General features: G+C 43.6%; 1 protein-coding gene across 3 annotated transcripts in view; it reads right to left on the minus strand.

Annotated features, from left to right (window-relative positions):
- LOC149211970 (putative triglyceride lipase) overlaps nucleotides 1–20256 on the minus strand; it is a 532620-nt gene that overhangs the window by 433459 nt on the left and 78905 nt on the right. For all 3 annotated transcript variants that reach the window (XM_089391636.1, XM_089391634.1, XM_089391635.1), the window contains exon 3: nucleotides 551–632. In XM_089391636.1, coding sequence (XP_089247762.1) covers nucleotides 551–632 — 82 coding nt within the window. The remainder of the gene's footprint in view (nucleotides 1–550; nucleotides 633–20256) is intronic.

The raw sequence follows: 20256 nt of genomic DNA on the forward strand, positions 1-20256 counted from the left end.
ATTTATTGCCGATTCCGAGTCTGGTAACATTGGTTATTAGCACCTCAATACTGTATTACAAGGCCTCATGTAATGAATTGGTGTGTGTGAGACTGATAATATATTGTAAATTTAATACAATGCAATTCTTTGGAGTATTTTGTTGTTCTTGTGTGATTCTTTGTGTGTAAATGTTTGATTCTGCTGCTCATAATACCAAAAAGCAAAGCAGCTAACAATTAGTGAGTTAGGATCACATGAGTTACCACTGCATTGGAGGTTTGATGATGTAGTGCATTCCCTATCGGTATAATTAAGCACTACAAGAATTTTATGCTGTCAACATGAAATATAGAATTGTTTTCCCTTAACTTCATAAGAAAAATTGTTTGCTGCCAATTTGACCTATAAATAGTTTGTGGTTGTAAGATTTAACACACACAAAATATAAAGAATGCATATGTTGTATCTGTAAAACCAATAACAATTGAATAAAATACATACAAAAAAAGGAAAAAATCTTATCAAAGAAATAGGAATATGTGAATGAATATGCAAACATCGAGCATACCCATGGATCCATTGCAGGCAAATTAACCCCTTTCTTCAATTTAACAAGTAATTGACCATCATACACCTCATGGAGGAACTGTCTGCATATAAAAGTTCAATAACCAATCAATCATTGCATGAGAAAACTCTAAATAAGTGTCTACATTCTATAACTTAGACTAGATGTATTCTTGAATCTTGCTTACCTACTTTTGTGATCACTTGTTCGACATTAATGGAAGTATCTTCTCTTAACTTTAATGTTTAATATTTTCTATTAATACCACAAATATCTCAAGTGATAAATGTATACAATACGGCAATGGAATTGCTTATAAACTAAATGCAAAATGATGTGATAACTGATATTTAGTATTGAGGAAAGGCCAAGGAGCAGATGGTGAAAGGTTAGTTTGTAAAGAATGGATGTTTAATCAAAAGATTGTATCAAATAAAAAGAGGGAAAAAAGGGAAAAAAACTCATAAAACCATCATCAGGTCTTTAAGATGGATGAGTTATATCATAATGATAAGGTGAATGCCAAATTCCCTCTGCCAATCATGATGTGATTAAGCATATTTTATGGAACCAATAAACAAATTTGATAAAATAAGATAATCTAATTAATGTTGAACAAAAGCCCACAAAAGTAGATCAATGGGGCTCAAGGAGTACACCCAATGTAATACAAAAAGCAAGAGTGCAAAAGCAGCACCAAATTGATCAAACAAAATTGGTGATACTTTAGTAGTATTTATCCATAAAAATTATCATATTGTTGATGGTTTTATTCCAATCCAAGCATGATTATCGTTAAAATGATACGAAAAAGAATATTACCCCTCATGTTACATGAGGTTTTGAAGACCATACCCAAGCAGTTTGGATTGGAGCTATAACCCCTCATGTTACATGAGGTTTTGAAGACCATACCCAAGCAGTTTGGATTGGAGCTATAACATTACGGTTATATTTTTGCTTGATGCATGATTGTGCATGGATTATTATTTTAAGGTATCATGGTTCGTTTTCAGGCCTGTATGTAACATATGGAGGTCTTGCACAAGTGTTTTTTTTAGCCTAGCACATTTCATTAGACCTTTTGTACATCCACGAAGGTGGAGCTCATCAACTCATGGGCTCTCTAAGTATTTTTGGTTTTTTGATGCGTTTCATAGCATGAGCGCCCTAGCTTATTTTTCCCTTCTTCACACTTAAATGGTTTTATTATGAGGTACGTTACCACTCAAACTCACCCCTTGTGAAAGTCCCTATTACCCCTCATTTCAATAGGGCTACATATAGCTAGTTTTTTCTTCAAGGTTTGTGTCCATCTGTCCCTTTTCATCCTATCCTTGGTTGAGAGACCTTAAGGTCCTTTTTAGATTTTTGATGACCCCTTTTCAACCATTTGTGGGTAATGTCAGGGAAAGTCAAGGAGGTCATATTAATTTTCATTCTAAGATTCTAGGGCTACATTACGAGGACCTTTCTTCTCACAAGGGTGAGCCATTCTTGTTTTATTTTAACCCTAGTGCAACCCACCCTCATGACTTTGATCCTATCCTCGCATAATGAAAGCATGATTTCAAAGTGTCATCACCTTATCTTTGACATTTCCTTGTCTTATCTCATAACCAAGCATAAGGGCAATATGTTTGATTTCAATAAGATGTTATACTAGCTTCATTGTTTTTATGACTATACTTAGTCATTGTTTCTAGCATGATAGTGTAGTAGGAATAGCTTGCATGTCTTACATCTTTGATTTTTCATCCTTCCTTGCTTTTATCATGATGATTTTATTGCATAAGTAGTTGCTACTTTATTTAGTTCATGTTCTAGTTTAGAAATTTGTTATGTTATGATTTTCCTAAACATTGGGTGATAAGTTGCAACCTTACACAATTGTTGTTCATAGTTTCTTTAGAGTGATGCAGGTAATAGGTCTGTGAGCACCAAGGATTGCAAGGATTCTCATTCACTCTTCATTTGAGCACATGGATCATATGCTCTATCTTGAGCACATGCCTAATAGTTGGTGCCAGATATCACCGACCCACATGTGGGTAACCCCCATGACAAAAAAATTCTCCTTTATCCAGCGAGCAACCCCACCATCATCAAAGATAACCAGCCTCCTTTATCCAGCGAGCAACCCCACCATCATCAAAGATAACCAGCCTCAACTTCCTCTCAACCATTCCCCAGACAGTGATGTATTTCATCTAACCTTTTCATCCAAATAAGGCGAATATTCAAATATAAGGTACACTAACCATTTTCTATTCAAGTGTTTTCATTTAATGTTTAAAGGAATCCTATTATGGATCACAGGTTAAATTGTATGATTGATCACTTTTGACTACATAATTTCTCCCTAGTTTCACCTCGATGGTTATCTCTTGCCCTTAGTCTAGTGTGACCCTCCTAAAGGCCTTTTCTTTCACTGTCTGGAGGGGCACAAATAGGAGGCATTGAATGTTGTTGCTTGTCCATGGATAATCTAGTTAATGTTGAACAAAAGCCCACAAAAGTAGATCAATGGGGCTCAAGGAGTACACCCAATGTAATTACAAAAAGCAAGAGTGCAAAAGCAGCTCCAAATTGGTCAAACAAAATTGGTGATACTTTACTAGTATTTATCCATAAAAATTATCATATTGTTGATGGTTTTATTCCAATCCAAGCATGATTATCATTAAAATGATACGAAAAAGAATATTACCCCTCATGTTACATGAGGTTTTGAAGACCCTACCCAAGCAGTTTGTATTGGAGCTATAACATTATAGTTATATTTTTGCTTGATGCATGATTGTGCATGGATTATTATTTTAAGGTATCATGGTTCGTTTTCAGGCATGTATGTAACATATGGAGGTCTTGCACAAGTGTTTTTGTTATCCTAGCACATTTCATTACACCTTTTGTGCATCCACGAAGATGGAGCTCATCAACTCATGGGCTCTCTAAGTATTTTTTGGTTTTTTGATGCGTTTCATAGGATGAGCGCCCTAGCTTATTTTTCCCTTCTTCACACTTAAATGGTTTTATTATGAAGTACATTACCACTCAAACTCACACCCCTTGTGAAAGTCCCTATTACCCCTCATTGCAATAGGGCTACATATAGCTAGTGTTTTCTTCAAGGTTTGTGTCCATTTGTCCCTTTTCATCCCATCCTTGGTTGAGAGACCTTAAGGTCCTTTTTAGATTTTTGATGACCCCTTTTCAACCATTTGTGGGTAATGTCAGGGAAAGTCAAGGAGGTCATATTAATTTTCATTCTGAGATTCTAGGGCTACATTACGAGGACTTTTCTTCTCGCTAGGCTGAGCCATTCTTGTTTTATTTTAACCCTAGTGCAACCCACCCTCATGAATTTGAACCTATCCTCAAGCATGATGAAAGGATGATTTCGAAGTGTCATCACCTTATGTTTGACATTTCCCTGTCTTATCTCATAACCAAGCATAAGGGCAGTATGTTTGATTTCATGTTATACTAGCTTCATTGTTTGTATGACTATACTTAGTCATTGTTTCTAGCATGATAGTGTAGTAGGAGTATCTTGTATGTCTTACATCTTTGAATTTTCATCCTTGCTTTTATCAAGATGATTTTATTGCATAAGTAGTTGCTACTATATTTAGTTCATGTTCTAGTTTAGAAATTTGTTTTGTTATAATTTTCCTAAACATTGGGTGATAAGTTGCAACCTACACAATTGTTGTTAATAGTTTCTTTAGAGTGATGCAGGTAATAAATCTGTGAGCACCAAGGATTGCAAGGATTCTCATTCACTCTTCATTTGAGCACATGGATCATATGCTCTATCTTGAGCATATGCCTAACAATTGGAACTAGATGTTACCCACCCGCATGTGAGTAACCCCCATGACAAAAAAAAAATCTCCCTTTATCCAGCGAGCAACCCCACCATGATCCAAGATAACCAGCCTCAAATTCCTCTCAACCACTCTCTGGTCGGTGATGTATTTCATCTATCTAACCTTTTCATCAAAATAAGGCAAATATTCAAATATAAGGTATACTAACCATTTTCTATTCAAGTGTTTTCATTTAATGTTTAAAGGCATTCTAGTATGGATCACAGGTTAAATTGTATGATTGATCTCTTTTGACTGCACAATTGCTCCCTAGTTTCACCTCGATGGTTATCTCTTGCCCTTAGTCTAGTGTGACCCTCTTGAAGGCCTTTTCTTTCATTGTCTGGAAGGGGCACGAATAAGAGGCATTGAATGTTGTTGCTTGTCCATGGCAATCCATACTCAACACCTTTCGCTCTTCCCTTGTACCCATGTCCCTTTCTTTGGGTCAATTGCTTTTTATTTCCCAGTACTGGTTCCATTTCTTCCTTGTCCTTGAGTAGGGGATCAAAAGCATAGCCCTACGAGGTTGATGCAGCAGAGAAAAAACATGAGCCACTATGTTAAAATGTAAAAGATTGGCTAAGACAAATAAAAGTATGTGGAAAAAAGCATAGCTTGAGCTCTACCCCTCACATTGGCCCTCACCCAGTTCCTAGCTAATCACGATCTGTCTAAATGAAAGGAACTTTGAATGTCCCAACCTCGACGAGCAATGAACCACTTTGTTGAAGTTTCTAATTTTACTTAGTTTAGAAACCCTTCATGCACTTTTTCTGATTTATTCCTACCTACTTGTTATTTTTTTTTAACAAGTTATTTACAAAGTAAATACTGAAAATAAACAGTAGTGCATGCTCAACATATTACAGATCAGCAACTAAAGGAAACAAGAACAAACACACCACATGACACCATTATTTTTGGACCAATGTCCCCGGAAAAACACAATGCGGGAAAACCGGTGCAGCTATTTGAGGGTTTTCTTATTAAGCAATATTAGGGTACAATCTGGGTGCCGAAACTGGCCTACCCAACAGAGAATTTCCTTAGCAGCTATACCTCACAGTTTAAGAGAAATCGCCTAGCTGAAAGCTCGAAAAAATCCTCCCGGTAGCTCCTCAGCACAAAACTGCTCTACAACCCCAGCATCTGCCCAAACTGGACTACGTCAGCCCCTCTCTATCTCACATTGGCCTTGCGTCAGCCTTTCTAGGACTACGTCAGCCCTAGGAGGCCCTGCATCAACTGCGCTGGCCCCTTTGATGCTTTGCACAACACTTGGTTGCCTCTACGTGGCCCTGTGTGAACCCTTGCTGGCTCTGCGTCACCCTCCTTGGTTGTTGCGCTACTCTCCCGGCACAATCTCTGCCTTCTCTGTTTCTCTGTACTCAATGCCCCTTAGCTGCTCTCCCGATCATTGATTCTATCTCTCTTAGCAAACCCCGCTCTAGAGAATAGAATGACTGATCACTCTGGTGTCATCTCCAAGTGACCCTCAAGCCGCCTCTTATACTTTTCCTGTTGACATCTCAACGACCGAGATTAAGTTCCTACTCAACGGCTAAGATTAGATATGGCTTGATCCATGTCTTTTGGACCATTCTAACACAGATTCATATTAATACACATTAATATTTTATTTTCCCTCAGTTTAGACTTAGGGACTCCATTGAAAATATTAATTATTTTAATATCTCCTGATCTGTTTAGAATCTGCCCAAACCCTTTCTAGGTATTAGAGATCTCATGTACCCCAACCTCTCCACCAAATTTCGTGGCTGGAGCACATCCAATGCTACCCCAAATCAACACTCCCTCCTAGCGAGGACTATCCTCTAGCAATACTCGTCAATGAGTATTACTCTGATCATCCGGCATCAGTACCTGTGCTGATGCTAGGCCTTCCTGCCCAACATCCTCTGCACTGCTGCCTCCTGTACTGTTGCCCATGGTTCTGCCACTGCCACTGCTGCATCTGTACGACAGCTCCCTCTACATCCGTGCTGCTGCTGGTCCTTTCTCCCAGCACTGCATCCGCACTGCACCTCCTCTCATCATGCTGCATCGTGTTGCCCACTGCTGCACTGCAACTCAGTTACTGAGAAGTAAGTAACTGATCTCCCAACTGACCTCCCTGTTGGGCTAGAAACACCCACTGATGCTGAAGCTCCCTCTGTCGCTGACAAGTGCTCCCTCTCTTTGACTTCTGTGCTGCTGCAACAACTCTCGGCATATCACACTGTTGCACACCTCTCTGTGCCTTCCTGCACTGGTGCAACAATCCTATGCCTCTCACAATGCTGCAGCCTGCTAGCTCTACGCTGTCTCGGGACTCCTGCACTGTAGCTCTCTCTGTCGCTCCATCCGCATCCGTCTCTACCGACTCAGCCAGTCCTACTACTCGTCGGGGCTCCCGTACCAAGGTCTAATCCAAGAGGCTAGGTACCTCAAGGATCCTACCCCTCATCACCTGTAGTCTGCTTGACTACAGCTCGATGTCTCCCCACTTCCGCTCAAGTGGCGTGTGTGCACTCATGGCACAATCATCGTTTATCAAAACTTCCTTCTCTGCCTGTGCTGGCGCTACCTTAGTCTCGGAAGACTCTCCCTTACTCTTCTTCCTCGGGAACTGGGTCGCATAATGACCCATCTCCCCACAGTGGAAGCACTTGATCTTGGAGAGATCTTTCTTCTTCCGTTTCTCCTGCTTTCCCTCAAATGCTAGGGCCACATCCTCCTCCTCCTGCTGAACTTTGATCCCTTTGCTGCTGCTACCTATCTTCAACTGCCGTCTAATCTCTTCTTGGCGAAGAGATACCCACATCTCGTCCCAACGTAGGAGAGTCCCTCTGCCCAGAATACTTTGGACAAACACTTCCCAATCTTCTGAGACAACATTCAGGGTTGTCCTCACCATAAGCTCCTGATCCGGTGTCGCTCCTATAACAGTCAACTAGTCTCGGATCTCATTCAGTCCTCCAAGGAAGGTGTCAATCGATTGACCCTTCTTCATCTGATACAACCTCATCTAGTTCTCGAGCAGCATTCTTCTCTGCACAGAAGTATGTTGGTACAGGTTCTTGAGAGCCTCCCACATCTCAACTGTTGTTTCCTTCTCGGCTATATGTGGTACCACATGATCCTTGACCCTGTCAAGGATAATGCACTTGGCCCTCGCCATCGCCTCTTCGTACTTGTCGTTATCATTGGGGTCAACTGGGATAGCTATAACCTTCAAGGCGAAGTTCTTGACACAATTCCTGTCAAGCACTGATAAGATTCTGGCCTTCCAGACTACGAAGTTCGATGCTCCGTCCAATCTATCCTGGTCTCTTACCCCGTGTAATGTCATGACACTCCTCTACTTCCTTCCTGGAAGTTTTCTGTTCAACTCCTCTAAGTCTCTACTTCCCGTCTGGAAGTTCTCTTCTGGACTCCCTGTGAGTCCTGATTTCCCTCCTGGAAATCCTTCTATCACTTGTCGAGATGCCCCCTAATCTAATCGTCTTGTGCAACTGCACTGCTGATCCAGGTTCCTCGGCTATAAACCCTCAGTAACAACTCCTCTGGCCCTACTCTGTCAGGTATTGTTCTGACTACAGTACCTCACCAGCTGCACTCTGAAATATTTCTGCAGCCTTCTAGACTCCAACAACTGCCTCTCTATGAACTGCATCAGCCCCTCTTTGCCTCACGCTGGCTCTGTGTCACCCCAGATGGGTTTGCATCAGCCCTGGGATGCCCTGCATCAGCCCTTTGGCCCTCTGCATCAGCAACGCTAGCAACGCTGGCCTCTCTGAGGCTCTGCGCAGCTCCCGACTTCTTCTATGTGGCTCTGGCTGGCTCTACGTCACACTTCTTGGCTTTTGCACTGCTAGAAACAACTTTTGTCTCCTCGGGACAGCAGTTTTTTGTTGTTATTGCTCCGCTTGGCTGATGTCTTTTAGTCCTCCTGTGATCTACAATCACCCTCTGATATGATGTTGAAGTTTCTAAGTTTACTTAGTTTAGAAACCCTTCATGCACTTTTTCTGATTTATTCATACCTACTTGTTATTTTTCTTTAACAAGTTATTTACAAAGTAAATACTGAAAATAAACACCAGTGTATGCTCAACATATTACAGAACAGCAACTAAAAGAAACAAGAACAAACACATCACATGACACCATTATTTTTGGACCAATGTCCCCGGAAAAACCCAATGCGGGAAAATCAGTGCAGTTGTCTGAGGGTTTTCTTATTAAGCAATATCAGAGTACAATCTGGGTGCCGAAACTGGCCTACCTAACAGAGAATTTCCTTAGCAGCTATACCTCACAGTTTGAGAGAAATCCCCTGGCTGAAACCCGAAAAAATCCTTCCAGCACCTCCTCAGCACAAAACTGCTCTACCACCCCAGCGTTTGCCCAAACTGGACTGCGTCAACCCCTCTTTGTCTCACGTTGACCCTGCATCAGCCCTAGGAGGCCCTGCGTCAATCCTAGGAGGCCCTGCGTTAGCTCTGGGAGCCTCTGCGTCAGCTGCGCTGGCCCCTCTGATGCTCTACACAGCACTTGGCTGCCTCTGCGTGGCCTTGCGTGAGCCCTTGATGGCTCTGCGTCACCCTCCTTGGTTGTTGCGCTGCTCTCCCGGCACAATCTCTGCCTTCTTTGTTTCTCTATACTCAATGCCCCTGAGCTGCTCTCCCGATCACTGATTCTATCTCTCTTAGCAAACCCTGCTCTAGAGAATAGAATGACTGATCACTCTGGTGTCATCTCGAAGTGACCCTCAAACCGCCTCTTATATTTTTCATGTTGACATCTCAACGGTCGAGATTAAGTCCCTACACAACTGACTAAGATTAGATCTGGCTTGATCCATGTCTTTTGGACCATTCTAACACAGATTCATATTAATACACATTAATATTTTATTTTCCCTCAGTCTAGACTTAGGGACTCCATTAAAAATATTAATTATTTTAATATCTTCTGATGTGTTTAGAATCTGCCCAAACCCTTTCTGGGTATTGGAGATCTCATGTGTCCCAATCTCTCCACCAAATTTCGTGGCTATAGCACATTAGATGCTACCCCAAATCAACACACTTCATCTTTTAAGGGTGTGAACAAAGTAAATCTTGTAACACAAGTTATTGCTATGAAAGAAAAAGAAAAATTCATTTAAGAAAAAGACACACGAGAGAGGTGTTGAAAAGTGTAACTAGGTTCAGTCTTCATAATGACATGTAGTTGTGATTTTTGTAAATGATGAAAAGAAGAAAAATAAAATTATTTTGTAATGCTTGCTTCATGGGTTTCATGAGCAAGAGATTTTATTTAGATGGCTCCCATTGACAGCCTTAGGATTTGTCATTAAAGTCAAAAGAGTCAATGTCATGTATGAAGGACCCTTCTCGGGGATATTACAAATGTATATGAGTCAATTAGATTGTCTAGTAGCCCTCCAAAGACAAGCACAAGTTCCCTCTTCAAGTCGGCCTCAAGAAATCATGTCGGCTCACCTAATTCGAAGACACAACACTTCACTGGATCATGTCGGCTAATATACATGGGCTGACTACTATATATAGGGACCTCGGCCTGTTCCACAAAGACAAAAAAATTCGGACATCCCTCTGAGATTTCGGGTGAACAGTGGCAACGAAGAAGTTCGGAAGTCTCTCTATGATTCTCGAGTGGATAGAAGCAACAACCAAGTTCAAATATATCTGATTTTCAGGTGGCCTAGTGCAGAGATAAGTTTGGACATCTTTGTGGTTCGTATAAGAGATTACAGTGATAAGAAGAGAAGTCAAATTTGGATGTCAAGTTGCAGAAGAATCTCAAGGGACAACAAGGATCCTATTTGGGCTAAACAAAAGTTAGGATTCATGAGAATAGGTCTCTGTTATGAAACCAGCTCACAAAAAGATAGAAATGATAGTTGAACGCCTTAGAATTCAGCCTCTTCGAGGGGCAACCTCCTTTACATTACACAAATGAACAATTCTTGGATGATTCAAATGACAAAACCTCCTTTCTATATATAGGAGTGTAAGGAGTCACAATATAACCCAGCCGACCTAACAATAATAATATAAAGCCACAAAAATAACAATAGAGGGATTCTATGGGGCACAGTAATAAAACTATAGGGACAATAGGGGCACAACAATATTAATAAGGGATACAACTACAATAGTAATGGGGTAATCACTAGTATTATAGCGACCTATCAGTCTCAGTGCTACAACAGTTCGAACAAGGATATAACTAGAGAAGGCTAGAGTTCAGTGTATCTTGCAAAGGTCACAAGTGTGTAACAAGATCTCGGTACTATTACATGAAGAAGGTCTCCAAGCGAAGGAGGTCGAAGTGGAAGAGGAGTCAAGAAGAAGGTTGTCGATCAAGAGAACTTGTGTCTTGGTCTTGGAGTGGCTAAATAGGTCAAGGGTCTTGGTCCTTGTATTCATCAATTGGAGTCTCTATAAGAAGAATTTGTGCAGGTTTTCCTCTACAAAGAGTGAGGTTTTGGCCCTGACTGATAGCCTACATTTTGTGTCTCTGTAATATTCCTAATTAGCCATGGCTAATTGGAATATTCGATTTTGCTCAATTTTGCCTTCTATAGTTATTTATAAATAAAAAGGTGAGGAAAAGGGGGACCTAACTCACCTTTAGAATAAAGTCACTTCCTAGTAGCACAACGTTGTGACTTAAAGGGGAGCCAAGGGGGCCAAAGGACCATGCAGAGATGGGGCCCACGCAGACACTTGGAGGGACTGCGCAGATGGAAAGGAACACGTGGCAAGAGAGAGACTGCATTGGAGGAGGTGGGCCTTGGGATTGAGAGAGGCCAACGCTATAAAGGAGAAGGGAGCCTTCTCATTTTGTCATTCAATTATGTGCATTTGAGCTAGTCACTTCGACTTAGAGCATGCTCGCTGTTTAGCTGGTCTGCAGCACTGTTTAGTGTATCGAGTGTCTCCGTTTGGAGATCTCACCCTTAGCCCTGGGGGACTTCAAGTGCCTGCTCGGACAAGGTAGTTTTCAGCAGTCTTTAGCAGGAGGATTGATCTTTGGAGGGAAGAGGAACTAAGAATTTTGGATAACTGTGCAGTCTTCAGAGAGGGACGCAGTTCTTTTGGTGGGAGTTTCGAATTGAGGGTTTTCGGAGGATTTGAGCTGGGAGATTGAGCAGGGGATCGGCCCTTGCATATTGGAGGATTTTGGCAGAGTTTCAGGTGGAGTTTTGGAGGATTCTATTCAGTGGCAGCACAGGGCCTTGAGGGACAGCGTAGATCCCCAAGGGGTGATTTTCGAGGGTCGGCTATTTCAGAAAAGCTTTCTGGGTTTTTCTATGTTTCTTGTGTAGAGTCTGATTCCAAAGTTTCAGCATTTTCTAAGGAGGGGAACAGCCCCAAATCCTCATTTGATTTCCAACAGTCGCAGCAGCACGACAGTTCTCCAGCAGCTTAGACGCAGTTCAGAGAGAGGCCATTCCTTTGTTATTCTGAGTGTATTTCTTCACTTGCCTTGTGCAAGTCAAGGTGCTACCTGTCTAATCACCTCTTGTACTCTTTCTATTACTCAGTGTAATAAAATGGCTTAGCATTTTTCTCTACATTTCTTGAGTATCTGCTTATATTTCATGTTCACATTACTATATGTTGTACCACTGTTATTTTTATCACTTTGAGTTTCCCAGTCACTATATATTTGGACATGTTTGGTTGGAGTTTGCTTGGGTTTGAGGGATATCCCGGGAATGGGATATTACAGTGGTATCAAAGCATAGATCTGGCTCAACCTGTGGAGCTAGCAATCTATGACACTGGGGGAAAAGCCCTACATCTGTTACAGAGGTAGGAGATACAGAGACACTGGGCATAGGTTGGAGAACACCTATGGAGAGGGAGACTGTGTTCCAGTAGTGGACGCAGAACAGGAGGAGCCTGTGGTGGACGCAGAACAGGAGGAGCCTGTGGTGGACGCAAAGCAGGAGGATCCGATGGCAGATGATGACGGGAAGAAATTTGCGGACATGCTCCTCAAATCAGTGCAGGATTAGTCGAGGCAGATCGAGGTGATGGGGCAGAGGTTCACAGCAGTGGAGGCTAGACAGCGTGAGAGCCCACGGGTTTTCCAGGTTGGAGAGGGATCAAGTGTATCTCACCATTTACCAGAGCAGGGTGCCAATCAGCGTGATACTACTCAACAAGTGGCCTCACATGCCCCTATACGCTCTACCATGCCCACTTTCCTAGGAGCAGACAAGGGGGCCGGAGCACAACAGGAGGCAGAGCCCAGTCATATGGGCGATTATTTTGCAGAGTAACAGGCCTATGGGCAGGAGTTCAAGGATGCTCTCTCATTCAGAGACTTTGTTCAGCTCCAGCAGGATAGTAGACCCGCGACCATCACAGAGGATACCGGCATTATCATGATGGAGACACCCACCGCACAGCTAATAGATTCCACTTGCCTACGTTTGATGGTTCATCAAACAGTTCGGCAAAGTCTTGGGTGGAGAAGCTGGACATCTATTTCCAGCTTAACCAGATGTTGGAGGCAGAGGCCATCAAGGTGGCGACATTACATTTGGGTGGTGAGGCCCAGGATTGGTGGTTCCATGGGATGGTTACACTCGGACATTCCACAGTGACGACATATGCCAAGTTTACCAAGAGATTGAAGGAGAGGTTTGCCCAGAGGGATCCAGAACAACACTTTGTTGCGCTGACAAGGCTCAAGCAAATAAGGAGCCCAAGACCTACATTGCAGACTTCTTGAGGGTTTCAGTGATGGTGCCAGATCTTTCCACGGCACGGACGATCTACATGTATGTTGAGGGGTTAGCAGAGCCACTTCGAGGTCTAGTCAGGTCCACTAGACCAGCCACACTCCAGGATGCTATTAGCAGGACCCGGGACTTACAGGATGCCTTACCCAGGACCCAGACACCATACCCCCAGAGATAGGCTTTCCAGCCTAAGGGGAAGGATGTGAGGATTCCGCCTCCAAAGGGGAATCCAAGACGAGCACAGATTGATGATGATGCCAGGAGGGAGTTGAAGAAGAAGCGGTTGTGCTTTACCTGTCAGGAGCAGTGGGCACCGGGACATAGATGTGCTACCGGCAAAGCACGTTTTATTGAGGTCTTCTCCGAGAGCAGTGGGGAAGAGGATGAGGAGGATGATGTGGAGGTAGGAGGTAGTCATGCCGCGCAGGATCGTTTTCCAGCTCCACTAGCAGCAGCAGGTGATGCAGCTTTTGCACCTACTGGAGAGGCCCTTGCAGCGTTGCAAGGAGTTCCCAAGTATTTGACGTTGCGCGTACAGGGGACGGTACGTGGCCAGCGAGTATCAGTTTTGGTTGACAGTGGGGCGACCCACAACTTCATCGATGCACAAATGGTTGAGCGGAGAGGTATACAAACAGAGAGCTTTGATGGATTTTCAGTTTTGGTCCCAGGAGATCAGACCATGATGTGTGCTCGTTATGTTCCAAAGTTATCAGTGATGATGGGCACCTACACACTGACTGACCACTTTTTCATGGTCGATATTCCGGACACCAACATGATAATGGGTGTTCAGTGGCTTATCACTCTAGGGAAGGTCACGACAGATTGGAAGACCCTAGAGATGGAGTGGGATGATGAGAAGACAGGGAAGCATGAGAAGATACGGGGACAACACACATATCCGCCTCAGACTGTTTCGGCTCATCAGATGGAGGCAGTCTTACGGAAGAGAGACGTAGAGTGGGCAATGGAGTTGCGTGCATCAGAGGCAGGGACTACAGGGAAGACAGTGCACCCAGAGATACAGTCCATCCTTGACCGGTATGCCATAGTATTTGGGGAGATTCCGCTAGGACAGCCACCGGACCGGGGGTTTGAGCACACCATTGAGCTTGAGCAGGGCATACAAGCAGTGATTACTACCCCCTATAGGCATCCCAAGGCCTATCGGGATGAGATTGAGCGGGCCATTCAGGAGTTGCTGGCTCTTGGGCACATTCGGCCGAGCACGAGTCCTTTTGCTTCTTTCATGGTGTCGGTGAAGAAGAAGGATGGCACATTGAGGATGTGCATTGACTACAGGGCCTTGAACAAGAAGACCCTGAAGAACAGGTACCCCATACCCAGGATCAATGAGTTGAAGGATGAGTTGAGAGGAGCCCGGTTCTTCTCAAAGATTGATTTGAGATCTGGGTACCATCAGATTCGCGTCAGGGAACAGGACATTCCCGAGACTGCCTTCAGGTGTCACTATGGGCACTTTGAGTTTTTGGTGATGCCCTTCGGGCTAACCAACGCCCCAGCTACATTCCAGTCTTGTATGAATCACATCTTCTGTAGTCACTTGAGGAAGTTTGTGTTGGTATTCTTTGATGATATACTCATTTACAGTAGGACTTGGGAGGAGCATCTCCAGCACATTGAGACAGTGTTGCGCATCTTGGAGGAGCAACAGTTCTATGCCAAACTCTCCAAGTGTGAGTTTGGATTGACGGAGATGTTGTACTTGGGACACATCATAAGGGTGGACGGAGTGAGAGTCCACGAGAAGAAGATTAGGCTCAGAGATTGGTCGGAGCCGAGGAACGTGACGAAACTTCGGGGATTCATTGGTATTTGTACTTACTATCGAAAGTTCGTCAAGAGTTTCTCACAACTTGCTGCACCCCTGATAGATTTGACGAGGAAGGGGGCATTCAGTTGGTTGGATACAGCGCAGCAAGCCTTTGACAGGCTCAAGGAGGTGATGAGCAGCTGCCTAGTGCTTGTATTGCCAGATTTTTTGCAGTCATTTGTTCTGGAGTGTGATGCATCAGGTGAGGGGATCGGCGCAGTATTGATGCAGGGAGGTCACCCTATAGCCTTTGAGAGCCGAAAGCTCCTTCCACACGAGAGGTTGTATTCTATATACGACAAGGAGATGCTGGCCATCATGCATGCATTGTCCAAGTTTCGGCAGTATTTAGTAGGTAACAGGTTCAGGGTGAGGACTGATCACAACAGCCTCAGGTTCTTTTTGGAGCAGAAGCAGCTACAGGAGAGGCAGCAGAAGTGGATCAGTAAGATCCAAGCATATGACTTTGACATTAAGTATGTCAAGGGTAAGAACAACAGTGGTAGCAGATGCCCTTTCACGTAGACCAGCTACGTTGTCTCTTATGAGCTTGGACGCAGACTGGAGGGCTCAACTCTTAGTAGAGTACTCCAAGGACAGATTTTCATGTGAGGTTCTAGATGGACAGGTGGCGGATGACAGGTACAGGGTGGTCGATGAGATCATCTACTATAGGGATCGGATCTTCTTGACTGAGAGATCTCAGCTCAAGAAGAAGATACTTCGGGCGTCACATGATTCACCATTGGCAAGCCATCAGGGGTTTACAAAAACCTACGGGGCCATTAGAGAGAGGTTCTCATGGAAGGGCCTCAAGGAGGACGTACTCCAGCATGTCCGGGAGTGCGACGTTTGCCAGATAATCAAGGGGGAGATGAGCCATCCCGCAGGATTATTGCAGCCTCTTCCCATTCCGGAGGGGAAATGGGAGAGTATTTCGATGGACTTCATCACAGGGTTGCCCATGGTGCAGGGCAAGGATTGTATCTTTGTCATCGTTGATCGACTGACAAAGTACGCATATTTTTTCGCCATATCCGCACACTACACAGCAGCACAGGTGGCCGAGCTATTCTTCAGAGAGGTCTTCAAGCTACATGGTCTTCCTAAGACCATCATCAGTGATAGGGACAGCCGTTTCATGGGCGGGTTTTGGCAAGAGCTTTTCTGGTTGGTGGGGATGGAGTTGACACCGAGTCCCAGTTATCACCCACAGACGAACGGGCAGACAGAGATAGTTAACAAGTGGCTGGAGGGCTACTTGCGTAACTATGTCAATGGGCAGCAGCGAGCATGGTTGAAGTGGCTGCATCTGGGGGAGTACTACTACAACACTACACATCACATGTCCATTGGTATGTCACCATTCTATGCTTTGTATGGATATCATCCCTTATCTTTTGCTGACGTGATGTTTGGTGCTAGCAAGGCTCCGAAAGCCAAGATTTGGATCCAAGAGAGTTAGGATATTCTGCGAGCTCTCAAGGATAATATGGCTACAAGGGTTGGGTGGAGAGTTAGGATATTCTGCGAGCTCTCAAGGATAGTATGCCGACAGGGGTTGGGTGGAGAGACAATTTGAGGTAGGAGACTTGGTCTACCTACGATTACAGCCATACCGACAGTCGTCACTGAAGCAGAAGGGGGCTGAAAAGCTCAAGCTCCGCTTTTATGGGCCATACAAGGTGATACGCAGGATTGGACAGGTTGCGTATGAGTTGGAGCCGCCCCAAGGCAGCAAGATTCATAACGTCTTTCATGTATCATGCCTGAAGAAGGCATTGGGACAGTATGTGACAGTGACAGATGAGCTACCGCCCACGGATGATGAGGGGCATTTGGTGTTGCAGCCAGAGGCTATTATTGATACCAAGGAGAGGCAGCTACGGAGCAGGACGGTCCGAGAATTCTTTGTGAGGTGGAAGAATTTATCGGATGAGGATGCCACTTGGGAGAGTGAGAAAATTTTGCAGCATCCATCACTTTAGTTGCTTGAGGACAAGCAACATTTTGCCGGGGGAGACTGTAATATTCCTAATTAGCCATGGGTAATTGGAATATTCGATTTTGCTCAACTTCGCCTTCTATAGTTATTTATAAATAAAAAAGTGAGGAAAAGGGGGACATAACTCACCTTTAGAATAAAGTCACTTCTTAGTAGCACAACGTTGTGACTTAAAGGGGAGCCAAGGGGGCCAAAGGACCACGCAAAGATGGGGCCCACACAGACACTTGGAGGGACTGCGCAGATGGAAAGGAACACGTGGCAAGAGAGGGACTACGTTGGAGGAGGTGGGCCTTGGGATTGAGAGAGGCCAACGCTATAAAGGAGAGAGGGGCCTCCTCATTGTGTCATCCGATTATGTGCATTTGAGCTAGTCACTTCAACTTAGAGCACGCTCGCTGTTTAGCTAATCTGCAGCACTGTTTAGTGCATCGAGTGTCTCCGTTTGGAGATCTCACCCTTAGCCCCGGGGGACTTCGAGTGCCTGCTCGGGCAAGGTAGTTTCCAACAGTCTTTAGTAGGAGGATTGATCTTTGGAGGGAGGAGGAACTGAGCATTTTGGATAACTGCGCAGTCTTGAGAGAGGGACGCAGTGCTTTTGGTGGGAGTTCCGGATTGAGGGTTTGCGGAGGATTTGAGCTGGGAGATTGAACAGCGGATCGGCCCTTGCATATTGGAGGATTTTGGCAGTGTTTCGGGTGGAGTTTTGGAGGATTCTATTCAGTGGCAGCACAGGGCCTTGAGGGACAGCGTAGATCCCCAAGGGGGTGATTTTCGAGGGTCAGCTATTTCAGAAAAGCTTTCTGGGTTTTTCTGGGTTTCTTGAATAGAGTCTGATTCCAAAGTTTCAACATTTTCTGAGGAGGGGAACAGCCCCAAATCCTCATGTGATTTCCAACAGCACGGCAGTTCTCTAGCAGCTTCGACGTAGTTCAGGGAGAGGCCATTCCTTTGCTATTCTGAGTGTATTTCTTCACTTGCCTTGTGCAAGTCGAGGTGCTACCTATCTGATCACCTCTTGTACTCTTTCTATTACTCAGTATAATAAAATGGCTTAGCATTTCTCTCTGCGTTTCTTGAGTATCTGCTTATATTTCATGTTCACATTATTATATGTTGTACCACTGTTATTTTTATCACTTTGAGTTTCCCGATCACTATATCATTTTGACGTGTTTGGTTGGAGTTTGCTTGGGTTTGAGGGATATCCCAGGAACGGGATATTACAGTCTCTTGTCTATTTATGTTCATGCATTGGTTATTGTTTGATGAAGAAGAACACTAATAATCTAAGAAGAAGAACATTCTAATCTAAAGAAGTTACTAATCGAAGAGAAATTACCTAAGGATAATGCCCTAGATTTCTCAACAAGAGGTAGTAAAAATGGGCCAAGGACAGGGGTAACTCAGGTCCCACGATTGCTCCATTTTCACATCATAATGATCAAGGATGATGGAATTAAATAGTCGACACACCACAATGCCATCTTCCATTAAGTAAACCCCACACCATGTCAATTATCATTTGCACCTATTGATTGATGGTTCGACTTACGAAGTATTTCCCCCCTTGAGGATGGAAGCACCCAATAGGGCCTCGTGATAGTCCTCCCATTTTAACTCAAACATGGTTACTTGTTTACAAGTCATAAGCTATAAAGACAATCAAAGATGGCACTTGTGTGAATACTTTAATGCCTTTTCATTAAATATGACCCACATTAATACTCTTATGGTTTGTTGTACCTTTGATGTTGACCACTTTTGATTCCATGAGTTTGTTATGTGTATTCTCCCACGTACATACTTCCATCACTTGAGGGATTAGTTGATGCTTCTCCATTACTTCAGATATGGACGTCCATCCCATTAGATGACACTAGAGCCAAGACGTTGACCAAATTTGAGGACCGTTGACCTTGGGACCTATCCAACATTGATAATGTTGACATCCTCTCCCTCCAATGCCCTAGACACTACCTATTGAGCCAAGATGTTGCTTGCGTAGATGGCGTGCCCCAATGACAACAGGGCGCCCCTAGGTTAGCCTCTACCTTCTCGATGGACGTTCATTCTAATTGAGTTGATTTGATGATGTTGTTATCCAAGTGGATACCAGTGGCCATCCACCTACTCCACTGGCTCAAAGCACATTTCTCCATCTTGGAAGTTTTATATAGTTATTTGGGTCCTAAACTTCCTAGGTCGTTTTGAAGTGCTAAAAGATGTTTTTTATGATACAAAGACCCAAGCTATAGCCTTAGGCAGAGTCAAGGTCAATCAAAATGTGTAATTCTCAGCTAGACCTTTCCAATGGGCTATTGATTGTGCCAACCATATATATATGCAAAAGTTATGACCAAGGGAAGTTGATGCACCAACTAACCCCAGTGGGGCCTACAAGATTTTTGGTGTTTCATCTCCTACAGTTAGGCTTTTGGATGTTTAGGGTTTCCTCATTGCTTTTGATGTTAAAAAGGGCCATTTAGCCTCATTGTAACTGACTCTAGAAAACGCACATAGCCGTCACATCTCTTCTCAGAGATAAGCTACCAAAATTCAAGCTAGTTTGTTTTCATTCTGCATTTTAACAGTTTCAGCACTTTCTATTTATTAATAGAAGTCAAGTTTCATTGTATCTATGTGTTTTTGTTATAGATCTATATTCTATTTTGTTCCCTTCATAAATCTGGATCAGAGGTATCAAAGTGATCTGCTCTTTATTTGTTTTTTGTGCATGTCTGTGACGAGGTCAAGATATAAGGAGTTGGGACTCGAGCTGCTTGAGCCCCTACAAGACCATCCTCACCATCCCCGACGACCTCCCATGGCAGAAGAAAAGAAAGACGAGGGAGTAGGAGATCCTATTAAATTGTTGCTCGAGAAAGCGTTCAGGTGACAAAGGAACAAGATGATCAATAATTTTTCCCAAATCCTTCGACGGATGCCAATATGCGATGCATCTTCATCAAGTGGCCACTTTGGAGGTGCTGCCCCCTTCACGGTACAAGTTAATTTTGATATTCTTATATTTGAAAGCCAAATAGATGCAAATGCTCTAGACAAATGGTTAAATCTGTTAGAATAGTATTTTTTGCTCCACAATTTTTCCAATAGAGAAAAGATTAACTTTGCACTCCTTAAGGTTGCCCCCCATGTCAAGGATTGGTCAGAGCCTTACCAGGAGCAAAATGC

This window comes from Pinus tabuliformis, chromosome 1_1, assembly GCF_031772625.1.
Source record: "Pinus tabuliformis cultivar Carrire ecotype Pingquan chromosome 1_1, CPIR1, whole genome shotgun sequence".
Taxonomy (NCBI): Eukaryota; Viridiplantae; Streptophyta; class Pinopsida; order Pinales; family Pinaceae; genus Pinus; species Pinus tabuliformis.